General features: G+C 43.1%; 1 protein-coding gene across 10 annotated transcripts in view; it reads left to right on the forward strand.

The window, feature by feature from the left end:
* Positions 1-12,669, forward strand: part of MSRA (methionine sulfoxide reductase A) — a 391,817-nt gene that overhangs the window by 141,440 nt on the left and 237,708 nt on the right. For all 10 annotated transcript variants that reach the window (XR_011536611.1, XR_544638.2, XM_070607443.1 and 7 more), the window contains exon 2: positions 8,585-8,653. Coding sequence is in view for 8 of the 10 variants with exons in the window: in XM_070607443.1 (XP_070463544.1) it covers positions 8,585-8,653 (69 nt within the window). In the remaining 2 variants the exon portion in view is untranslated. The remainder of the gene's footprint in view (positions 1-8,584; positions 8,654-12,669) is intronic.

A 12,669-nucleotide genomic window follows, 5' to 3' on the forward strand; every position in this document is an offset into this window, starting at 1 on the left:
CAGATACGCCTCCCAAGTCCCTCGGCCCTCTGTCACCTTCATTCCCCCTTCCCTCACACGCCTACCTATGAGTTCCCAAGCTCACGAGCCCTACCCCCAGTCAGAACAGTGTCTGAGATGGATTATCATCATCAGAGAGGGTTTCAAACGCCAGTAGTGCAGCTGGTTTGAGGTAGTCTGGATGTCCCTGAGCAGTTCCAGTGCTCATCACCCAGGGGGCAGTGTCTTCAGAAGCAAAGCAAACGAGTTCAAGGTTCTCAAAACCTGGAAAGAGAAGGGCCCTCTACGGCGTCCTTGTGTGATCAAGCAGGAGAAATAATCTGCTTATTGGTTATTTTCATTTAAGAGAGTTTTTGTGCATTTTCTTTCTCTTTCTACTCAAAAAAACCAGAAGAATGGGACTCAAAGGAAAATGTGTAGGTTTTTACAACTTGAAAATATATCTGATAGGATCTAGATCTCTTCTTTTTCACGTTTGCTTTTTAGTTTTTTTTCCCTTCTTTTTATAGTTTACCAATTATCAAAGAAAAATGTGCTTAAGAGAAATTTGGAAGTACATAAAAGTGTAAAGAAAGAAGAAAAATCACCCATAACTCAGCATATATAAGCAGGCACTATTACATTTTTACTGTGTTTCCTTCCAGTCATTTTTCTGTGCGTTTTTTCTTGAGTAGGATCCTTTCTTTGTGTCTTGGTTTTTTTCCCACTTAACTCTGCATTGTTACTATCTCCTGATGTCATGAAAAAATATATTTATGATCATACTTTTAAAATTACTAGGTACTATTCCATCTTAGGACTGTGTCACGATTTACCTCATTATCCTCCATTTGTTGGGTCATTTAGGTTGTTTATGGTTTTTTACTATTATAAACAATTCTGTTGTAAACATCTTTGGAAACCTTTCCCTCAGTTCTGATTATATCCTAAGATAGATACCTACACTTGGAATTACTGGATCAAGAATTTAGATGCTTTTGACATTCTTGACGCACATTGCCGGATTGCTTCCCAAATAGTTTGTAGCTATTGCTGCCTCTGTGAACAGTGTATGAGAAAGCCCATCCCCCTTTACCCTGATCTGTACTCAGCATTGGTTTTGTAAGTTTTGCCAGTTTTGTGAATTAAAAATAGTATCTTGTTGTGCCATTGAGCATCCATTCATGTATTTATTTGTTATTTATATATTTAAAATTGTTTTATGTGTAATGTGTCCTTCTGTTGTTCTCCACTTTCTCCATGGCAATGGAATCGCTGTCTTGTAGAGAATCGTGGAAGCATGCTTGAGGAGCATGCGGAAATAATTCCGATGCTGGTTTCTACGGTGACTGGCTCACCTCCTGCCCTCTAATTGTGGGTACACTTCCCTTCACTCTCTAGGGCAACCTTGTGGCCTCAGGGAACACGGGGACACAGTAGGATCATTCAAGGCCTGTTGTTCTTAGGACCAAAACAGGGCTTGTGTGTGAGAGCATGTTCACTGGTGTTGCTTTGCCAGGTTTACTGTCACACTCATGGTCTCGTGCACTGAGCAGACTGCAGAAAATACAGCAGGTGTATCATGAAAAATAAAAATGTCCTATGCTTTCATAATGCTTCATTCTGTTTAAAACACATTCTCATCCTCATGTCCTTACTCTTTTAGCTGGAAATCCTCCCTTAGGGTTCTCTCAACAAATCTATTGATTAAATGGCTATCCTTGAATGTAGGATCTATGAAATTTTTCTGCTCCTACAACACCTAGTACTTGGCACATACTAAACTCTCAAATGTAAGTACCAGTGGATATGAGCCAAACCACCCTCCCCGCCCCCACCATTAGCATATGCCTTCCCGAAATGTCTTCTCGTGTAGGCTTGGGTTTAGGCCTGCCCTTGCTATGCCCGTCCTGCTCTGACATTGTGAAGTTCAGGCTCTTCTGCAGAGGGATGCTGGGAGGCTCAAGGGCTGCCTGAGCTGGGCGTCGGCTCCTTTACTAGCCGGGAGAAGCGTCTTAGGTTTGCTGCACCTGGAGCAAAGGGAGAAGGGAGAATGGTAGTGGTGGATGGGATTAAGTGAAGAAAGAACAGTGGTCAGAGCATATGGACAAAATCCTGGATGATGTATGCATTCTTTTAGAGCTGCCGTCTTAAACTGTTCCCAGCTGATTTTCCTCTGTTTTTTTCCCCTGTATGTTTTGTTTTCAGGGCAGCTACCACTTATATACAGTCATTGGTCACCATGTGAGGAAGACAGCAAAGGCTGGCCTTCCCTTTCTCTTTGAGCTTGGAGAGGAATGCTTGCCTCTGGGTGCCGACAGCAGATGGGGGCTTTCATCTCATTCCCACCATTGCCTTTATTGAGGACTCCTTTCCGGACTCTCCTACCCACAAATTCCATCTGCCTCTAGTCAAGCTCCTCACCAATCAATAAGAACTCAGACTTCCTCAGACACAGGATGGGTGGAGAGCAGAGGTTGGCCCTCAGGCTGAGCAATGCCCTCCCAGTAACTTGGCCACCGCCATGTAATTTCCCACGCTTCCCCTCCACACATACAGAGCACACTGTTGGGGGCACAACCACTCTGGGTTGACTTTCACCCTAAAACTCCGCAGCCAAAAATTGTAAGAACTGTAAGGGACAAAGACAATCTACAACCACAGTGCCTCTGGGCACAGGTGACTAGAAGCATCATTACCTATCTTCTCCCAGGGCACCTGTTTCCTATTTGAGTGACTGGGTGACAGATGCCTCCGCAGGACTCCTGCTCCCCCTTCTTTACAAGTCAACACTCACAGTCATCACATCATCCTGAAAATGCTGTGGAGGGCACCCTGGCAGGACCAGGGCCCAGAATGCTTGGTTAGTGTGATCGAGGGCCCCTCTGCTGGAGAGAGGAGAGGCTGGTCCAAGGCGAGGGTTTGTGGGCCAAAGATGAACCCTACTTAGTTCCAGTCTGACTTGTACCTTGAGACACCAGGAATTCATGACCTGGGGAAAAAGCCGTAAAGAAACAAGGCAATGGGAGGGACTGTGAGACCATATTTTGTTTTGGGGCTTGACAGCTTTTTATTGCCATATTGGTGAAATAAATGCACTTTTACTCCAGCCCCAAACTGAACCTAAGCACCACTGATAGCTTCCTAGCAGCATGAATGAGTGATAGTAACCCGTGACAAGTACGGGCTGGGGTTTGGGGGTTAATCACATCCCTGGGAGGGACTTGCGCTGCTAGCTGACATGTAGCTTTTAGGCTTTTGTCTGATAGAAGGCTGTTCCAGTCCTGGGATGATCCTGGGTCTAGCGGCTGACCAGGACTCACAGGACAGCGGCAGCAGTTTGTGGAGTCTCCAGTTAGGTAGTGTCATGGTCACCCAGACTGGAGGAGATTAGACCTACAGAGGATCTGGGGGCCCACCCTCCAGTCCCCTTCTTCCCTGCCATTTACCTCTCTGTTCCTCCCACTCCCCCTCACCTGGAAGATATAAATTTTAGCTATCTCTGTTAGAGCCCAGACATGGAGCTGATCACTAGTTGGTTTATGTCTGAATTTGCATTATTGCAAGCACATTATCGAATAGTTTTATTGTATTTTTCTCAAGGACGAAAACAGTTATAAAGTTTGAAGTGCATTAGACATTCACACAGCAAAAGAAAAAACAGTGTCAGTATCATCTTCTAAAGCTTTTGAACCTGTCTCCCAAATCCCCTTCAAAATCTCTCCTGCAGTTGACTTTGACCCAGTCTTGCTCTAATTAACCTCACTGCTCCTCAAGCACTGGGCTTTCAAGATAAATGAAAATCTATTCCTCGTCCTCATATACCCTTGACTGAGGACACGTCATGGCCATCAGCAGAGGTTGCCCTCCTGGAGCGTGTGGCTTTGGAACGTGCCCTCATGGAGCGGGGGCGGGGACATCTGCCCAACCAGCCCGATTGGAGGCATCCGCACTGCTGTGGCCGGGCAACAGATGTCCCTGTCAAGAGACCCCCTCCTGTCTCCATTTCATGCTCTGCTCGTAACCGGTAGTTACTACCCAATCAATGAATGACTTTTCTGTTTAGTCAGTTTGATTGTTTCTGTGGTCAAATGTGCCATCCATTTTGAAAGAACAATTATAAATGCTGATTAGTTTTCCCAGGTTAGCCCTCCCCTTCCTCTAAATCTCTATAATGTATTTAAAGGATCTCTGGTTCTTTGGCCCCCAAGTACTTGCCTCAGCAGAGTTTCAATGGGAAAATGTCCTTAGAAGCTCAGCCTTGGTTTCCAGGAATAGAACTGCCATTGCATGGTTTTTAACAACTGCCCATTCTCTCATCATGGAACGGAAAGTAGCGCTCAGATTTCCCCCCATTCTTTTATCCAAAAGCTATTTATAATTTTGGAGGTTTTCAAAGAGTCTTTTTTTAATTGCAATTTATCATGTAGAAATGAGAAGGAAAATGGCTTCTTTCTTTGTACCATCTTTCTGTCTTATTCACGTAGACTGAGAATGACAAAATGATTTCATCACACATCCCCTCTCTAAATAATTAGAGAAGCTGTGGGATACTAAGTTGAGAAAGGATTTTGTGGTCACACTCATGGATCTTGAAAGTATGTTGTGGTTGACTAGTGATGTCTGCTATGGGCATAGAAGTGGAGGAGAGAGAAATATATGCCATGTATTTGCAATTCCTGACTCAGATATTGTGAAAAATAAAGTTCACACATAGGTGATAATACTAGCCTAACAGGCAAGTAGTGTTTACTATGTGCCAGATACTGTTCAGTCTGCTTGCATATATTAACTCATTTAATTCTCAAAGCAACCCACAGGGGAGGTACAAATGAGGAAACTTCCAATGGGGAAACTCTTACAACTGAGGAAACCGAGGCATAAAGAGGTTAAGTGACTAAGCCAAGTTCATACTGGTAGGAAGTAGGAGAGCTGAGATTCAGAGTCAGGCAGTCTTGTTCCAGAGCCGATGTCCTTAGTCGCTGATAGTCTGCTCTCCCTTCTTGGCTAACACTGTGTCTTTGCTATCCAGCGACTGTGTAAGACTAGCCGCAGTTCAGAAGAAAATGCGAAATCAAGTTGGCAGGCTCTGTTATCTTTGGGCCTTGGGCTCTAGAATAAAAGATAAGACAGGGTCCAAGGGAAGCTTAGAGTGAGGAAAGAGTTGCATGTGGACTTCCTTCTTCCTCTCCAGGTCAGGCAGCGTTTCTAGTCCTCCCACCTCTGCCAGCACCGCCACCTTCTCGGATGAGGGTAGGTGAATGGGAAGGGAAGAGTGGTGGCCATTCAAGAAGTGGGACCGAGGAGTTCCTTGGTCTCTAGGCTACCTGGCTGGGAAAACTATTTCCGAGCGGCCATCTTCAGTGATCATTTTTGTATGAGAGACATGTGAACATATAAAGAGATATATTTTTAGTGTATTAAATAAGATAGCTTTCATAATGGCTAAAGAGAGACTTTTTAGCACTGTTCATGTCTTCCTTCGATAACCTAACAACTATTTATTGAACACCTATGCTGTGTCCCACACTGTGCTTGGACTGTGGAAGTGGTGAGTCATCAGGGATACGAGCCCTGCCCTCCCTGAGCTTACAGTCTTCTTCTTCAAATAATGACTAAGAGGAAGGTGCAGCTCTGGAAGGTTCAGCGCTGCAGAAGAAGGTGGTTGGTCGCATGAGAGCAGGAAGGCTGTAGTAGAGGGAATGAGGGATGGGTGGCCAGACCACATGTGTCCTTGAGGGTGTTGTTAGAGTTTTGACTTTAGCCCAAGAGCAGTGGGGAGCCATGGAAACTCGGGGAGGGAGGGGGGAGTTTGTGTCATATAATCCGTTTTTCTTTCTTTTCGAAAGGTAATTATGGCTACACTGGGCAGAATGAATTGGAGAAGGGATGCAGAAGAGCTAGCAGTGCTAGTGCTTGTAGGAGTTCAGGCAAAGAGGCTTTAGTAATGGGAACTAGGATGCTTTTGGTGGTGTAGGGAAGAAGTGGGAGAAGTCTAAAGATGTCTGGAAGGCAAAATTAGCTAGATTTGGTGATAGATTAGATGTGAGTAGTGAGGGGGATAGAAAGGAAGGTTGCCTAGAAAGTAGGAGGATGGTGGTCCCTACACCCATAGGTGTGGATGCTGGAAGAGGGTCGGATTTGGAGCAGAAGGTCATCTTGTGTTGGAGGTGCTTTTGAGCTGTCCCAGAGGAGATGTCAAATAGGCTACATTTTTTATTGTAAATGTAAGGTGTTTCAGCTGGACTATAAATAAGCCTTGACGAACTGTCCTGGGAAACCAACTACTGTGGAAAAGAATTTAAAAATCTGTAATATTGTTGATTTTTAAAAATCCAAACATTTTGATCCAGAAAATATGAATCTAACGATGACAAAGGAAATTAATAGAGATAAATATCTTGCATAATCTCCCTAGTTATTTTCATTTTTTCATGTTTCTCTGCCAGTCTTTTCCCATAAGCATTCATATTTTAATTAGCTGTCATTAGAATCTACATCCGATATGTAACAGGGTTGTTTTCACTTACCATTATCCCGCATTTCTATGTATCTCTCATGCTGTATTTAAAATATGTTGCATAATATTCCATTCTTTTGATAAATCACGAATTGTAATTTTCTGAGCAGTTTGTCTACTTTTGGATATTTAGTTGATTTTAAGAGTTTTATTACCAGTAATACTTTAAAAAAGTGTATTTTTTTCTGAGGAAGAAAGGATAGAGGGATAATAAATTTTGTTATATGTATCACCTTTTTTTCTCTTGCATTTTTTTTTTTAGGTTAAATTCTTGTGAGTAGGTTTAGCAAGTCAAAGAGTTTGAATGGGTTTACTACTCTTGATATGTGTACAGGCAAACGTTTTTAAAACCACTGGCAGGGGCTGTGGGGTGCTAACCAGAGAACAGACCTGTGACCTCCACATGAAGCCTCATCACCTTTCTTTGGATTCAGTAAACAATGGTCCTGACCATGTTAGTGAGTACTTGACAAGGTCCCATAAGCACCTGGGACCTTTCCTCTTGCATTTGCTAATTGTGACAGTTAGTGCCTACAGACTACTCTAAGGCTTGCTCTGTGGTTCACCCTGGGCTGGCTCCTTCCCTTCTCCCAGGTTTTCTGTTCTTAGGATTCTGCCACAATTACTTAAGAACCAGCGGAAGCCCCTGAACTGATGGTATCCTGAAGGGATTGTCTAATCTAGACTGAGCCTCATGAGCCTTCAGATTCTAAGGACTTAGATTGGTGCTGTGGAGGCTGTCTAGGATTCCCATGGGTTTGGGTGGGGTTCTCGAGATCTTCCATGACGGGGTCCCTGCCTACCAATCTGTTATCGCCATTGCTTCTCAACATATCACCTCCACTCTGGCCAGACTAGACTCGGTTCTGGCCCAGGACGGTAGCTTGGTTACGTCTAGTCCTGACTCTCACGTGTTGCTTCCTCACCCTCTGCCTTCCCAAAGCCTTTCTCTCCTTTAAGATTCTATACTGGTTGCAATTCCCCCAGGCTCCTGGCTCTGACTTCCCAACTTGCTGTCCCTCTGCTACAAATTGTTACAGTACCTTTAGTCCCCATTCTAGTACTTAGCACATAATTGTAAGCCTTCTGGTAAAGTTTGCTTTGGACATTTTTACCTCTTGAAGGGGAAGACCCACGGCATAGTTTCCCCTAGACCCCTTGGAGCCTTGCTTTGGTGCTAAGTCTTTGCCAGAGCTCAGTGAATCTAATATGATGCATTAAGTCAAAATGGATATGCCCCATGATGCAGCGTCAACGTGTTTTAGCCATTCTTCTCATGTATTTCAACATAAATGCCCATATTCCAAAATTGCTGAGGGTATTATTCAGATGTATTCCTAGATGGTCCATAGTCCGATATTCTCTATCTGCTTGTAGTTTGGGAGTTATGAGAATAAGTTAATGCTGGAAAACCATAACCTGGCCACTTTTTATTTCTAAGTCCTTCGTATGCACTAGAGTGGGAAGGACGATCGGTGGAGGGGATCAGGGTGGTTGGAGAGTAGTAACAAGCACTGAAATATCGGTCTGGTCTTTAAGAAGGCGAGTGTCTTTGGCCCCTGGGAACTGCTTGAAGTGTAATGAAATGATGTGTTCTGCTAATCTGTTTCTTGAAAAATTGGTCCAGTGTTACCCTGCTGTCTTTATGGCTCACTTTACCGACTGGGTCAATATTCTGATCATCAGGAGTTTTCAGAGGAAGCCGCCCCGGTTCACCCTGGAACCCCGAGCTTCCATTGTTTTTCAAGTGACAGCCTGGCCCAGTGGGGACCCTCTGACCACGAGTCAGGAACTTACAGGCGGGGCTGGCTCTGCTGCTCCCAGCAGTACGGTTCTGCGCAAGATCCGGCCTGGGCACACCCGTTTGTAAAATGACCTGTCTGAACTAGACCATCTCTAGGCTCTTTTGTAACTGAGATTAAAATTAAAACAAAATAATTGAAGCTCTCTTAAGAGGGTAAGCTTTGTGCCATTTCTAACTAAAAATGAGAAATAGGCTCTTTGACACATTTAATGACATGTGTTAGTATGCATGTAGAACTTTACACTTAACTTGCATTTCTTTCTTTCTCTTTTTTTTTCTAGCCAAACATCATGTCAGTGGCAACAGAACAGTTGAACCTTTCCCAGAGGGAACACAGATGGCTGTATTTGGTAAGATATCAACTCTGAAAGAAAACCCAAATTGTGTGCAAAGACTAGTGCCAAATTTCTGAGTTTTAGCAAGTGTCCTTAGGGCTTCAAAATCTGGGCTCTTCTAGATATTTACAAGTCATTGCAGCCAAAAAAAACCCTATCGAGTTCTTAGTATTTCTGGGATCAGGAAATCTTATTCTATAGAATTTAGTGTGCTTTCTTTTCTCACTTTACAAACCAAATATTAAACTGTTATTATTGTTATTTCTTATGTCCACACTGTGAATTAACCTGGTAGTTTAGGGTTTGAGTTTTTCTTTCCTAGGAGGGATTTTATTAAAGGCTGGGATTCAAGTAGTTTGGAGTTGTTATTCTGCAAAAATCAATCTAATTGAAAATCTTTTTCTCTTCCATTATGAATTGAGCATATTCCTTAAGAGAAAGCATCAATTAAAATGTTTCTTTTTTTTGAGGAAGATTAGCCCTGAGCTAACATCTGCTGCCAATCCTCCTCTTTTTGCTGAGGAAGGCTGGCCCTGAGCTAACATCCGTGCCCATCTTCCTCCACTTTATATGTGGGACGCCTGCCACAGCATGGCTTGCCAAGCGGTGCCATGTCCGCACCCGGGATCTGAACCGGCAAACCCTGGGCCGCTGAAGTGGAACGTGCGAACTTAACCGCTGCGTCACCGGGCCAACCCCTCAATTAAAATATTTTTAATCCCTGAGTGTATACTTACAATATACAATTATGTGGCTGAGCAGAACTTCTCTGTTAAATTCCAAACCTTTTGGTGAAGAGATCCTTTTTAATTCATGGATGCCTCACCTCCATATCTAATGCCACCTAAACTTCCTTCAAAATGTCACTGCCTGTGGCCCTTTCTTTGCCTGCCTTCCTTCCTCTCCTCCTTCCTTTTTCTTCCTTACATCCCTTTCCTCTCCCCTCCTCTTCTCTCCAACAATGCATTGGGGCCCTTATCATCTCTCAGGGATTACCACCTCTGTCCTCTGGATTTTGAACTTTTTGTCTCTTCTAATTCTTTCTCCTTAGCTTTTAGATAGGTTCTATGATCTCTCCAATCCTAAACACCGGAAGTCCCCTGACCTAATATCCTCCTCTAGCTTCCATCCTATCCTGGTCTTGATGGTAGTCTCCTACAAGGGCTTTTGATGTAAAACTGCTTTAAGCATGGAAGTGTCTTTGAGCTGGAAATTAGCCTCCTGACAACACTGTCTCTAAATTAGCATATTCAGGATAGAATGTTTCCTTAATCCCAGAGACGGAACCAGAATTGGTCATCAATGATGATTAGCAGTTGGAGAGTTATGAAACAGGGACCTAATTCTAAGTGTTTGTAAATGTTGCTCTCTATGGGCTATCACCTTTTAAAATATACTGAGCAGTGATTAGAAATTATTAGGCTCAGAAGTTTAAATGGAAAATTTGATTTTTGTGTAGAAAAAAGCATAATGGCCACTGTAAAATGTGTGCTAAATATTTGACTTATATAACTTCCCTCTGAGGAATCATGTTCAAAGGATGCCATTTCACCCAACTTGTAGGCCTAGCACAGCGTCTGTTACCAGGAGATAGCACAAGGGACATCAGTGTCAAAGGGGTTCTTTTGATGATTATTTTTTTTTGTCTGTCAGATTTGTCAACCCACAGACATGTTAGACACTGGTTTCCACACCATACTGGGAAGTATAAAATGACACTGACCTATCCTAGCAGGTTCCCCTCTAGGGGAATATTGTGATATTGGAGTAAAACTTCCTTCCTGAGGGACAGATTTTAAATACCAGACAGGCAGATGACATTGTTTGGCCACAGAATTGGAAATATCAGTGAATAAAGATCTGTGGTGAGGTTATTGTTATATTTTTTTGGTCACAGTGTTGGTTTATAGTGGTTTTCCTGAGAATCCTACCCCAAGGCCTTCATTGTTTGAGTTTTGGACAGGGAACTTCGCCTCCCCAAGCCTTGGTTTGTTTCACCTGGAGCATGAGAAGGCTGACAGGGTGCTCTGAACCCATTGCCTTGACTTCTGTGTCTTACAAACTCAGCACTGAAGCCTCATCTGGCAGCAGGCAGCCCCTGGGAAGCCCACTGTGAAAGGCTAAGGTGTGTGGTTTTCGAAGAGATGAATCATGGGCATAATTTCTACAAGTGCAGAATTACTCAGACTGTGAAATAGAATATCTTTTGACATCTAAGAATTTCTACGTTGTTAGAACTGCAGTTTGGCTCTTCCAGATGCTTAAATAAGGCCCCTACTCTGGTTAAGTATATGCAAGCATTTTATGTTAATGTTTTTAAAACTATTCTCACGTTATATTACTTGTCCACCTGGCCTGCAGTGGAGTGAGGGAGTGGATGGTTTTTGGGGTGGGCTTCTCTCATTCTGGGTTGTTTATGCTACGCTGAAAAAGTCAAACTAAGTATAACGCTTGGCCCTTTGACATATACTGGGTGTTTAATCCTCCCAACACCTTGCAAGGCTGTTAGGATTGTGTAATCCCCTTCTCAGAGAGGTCGTATGACTTATCCCAAGTCACTCAGCCAGTGAGATGGTGGAGCTAGAATTTGAGCCCAAGTCTAACTGACCCTGAAGTCTAAGCTCTTTTTACGACCTCCCCTGACTGGTTGAAGAAGCCCTGGGCAAGTCTGGTAGATTTAGAAAAGCCTTTCAGCTGGATCCATGCACAAAAGCATGATTTCCAGCCAAGCCAATTTAGCAAATTGATTTGCGAATTTCTTTGCTTTCCCAGAGTGCTCTGAAGGACTCTTGAGACACAGCTTTTGCTGGGAAAATACTGTTTGGAGCAACGTCTCCTACTATTTATTGTTTTCCCCCTTTGATTTTAGTAGCATGTATTAACGTACGGCAGAATGTCTTACATCTACTGACTGCGAGTTCACCAAAGCAACAACGGCATTTTCTACTTGTCCAAACTCATTCTTCAGCTTTGGATGTATTAATATTTTATGCCAAAATAGTATCACCATTTTCAATTTCATTATCTATTGGTTAGTCATTTGAATGTAATTTAGAGAATGCTGCCTAAATAGGAATTTATAAATTTAATCCACTTGAAAGTGGCCATTGAACTGCCATTAGGCATCTAGATTTGAGTGGATAATGTAAGGAAGCATAGAGTGAGGGACAAGGGCATGCTCGTTGTGAAAAATATATAAATCTGTTATTATATCAAGTGACCAGAGAATGTAGAGATGGTTCTTTGAAAACTATTTCTAGCATATAATATTCACAGATTATTTTAAAACTAAGACATTGATTTTTTTCAGATTTTCTTTTGTGGACCGTTGGTTAGTTTTGTCCTTGTCTTGTTTTTCTGTGACCACAGCTCTGTAGCTCCTTTGTTGCTCTTTCTCTCCTCTGCACTTTAGGACAATGATAATGAAGGCAGTAGGCTCTGCTCTCCCAGTGGGCTTCTCCTCCTCTGCGTGTGATGCTCTCTTTCAAGTCAGTGGGAGCCCTTTTTTCACAAGCTGGAGAAGTGGAACTGAACATTTTGCAATTACTTAATGTCTTTGTTCCTGATGGCTGAGAGTGCCCTATGGCCATCGTCCCTTTAATCCTACAACAGCCCTGTGAAGTAGGCATTATTGTGCTCTTTTAGAGACAGAGAAACTGAGGCACCCAAAGATGAAAGAAATATGGTCTAGTAGAGGGAATGCTTTCTCAGGCATGAGGACATCCACATTACATTTGCCAACATGCTGTGCTCGACTTAGAAAGGTTCTCTCCAGCTCTCAATAACTTAATGAAAGTGACATCCCGTTGGCAGCGGGCCACTCCATCCACGCGGAGAGCACAGGCTCCAGCCTCTCTGTGGTGGTTGTTCTTAAGCACGGAGCAGCTATTCATTTGATTAAAAATGCACTATAGTCAAGAAGATTCAGCATTTCAAAATAAAATGGAAGCTTATTAATTGAGAAGAGTGCAGAGAAATCGGGGGTTGGGCTTCCATAATTTGTGAAGATTTTTAGTACAGTTTTTAAAAGT

The sequence above is a fragment of the Equus przewalskii genome, chromosome 2 (assembly GCF_037783145.1).
Source record: "Equus przewalskii isolate Varuska chromosome 2, EquPr2, whole genome shotgun sequence".
Classification (NCBI taxonomy): domain Eukaryota; kingdom Metazoa; phylum Chordata; class Mammalia; order Perissodactyla; family Equidae; genus Equus; species Equus przewalskii.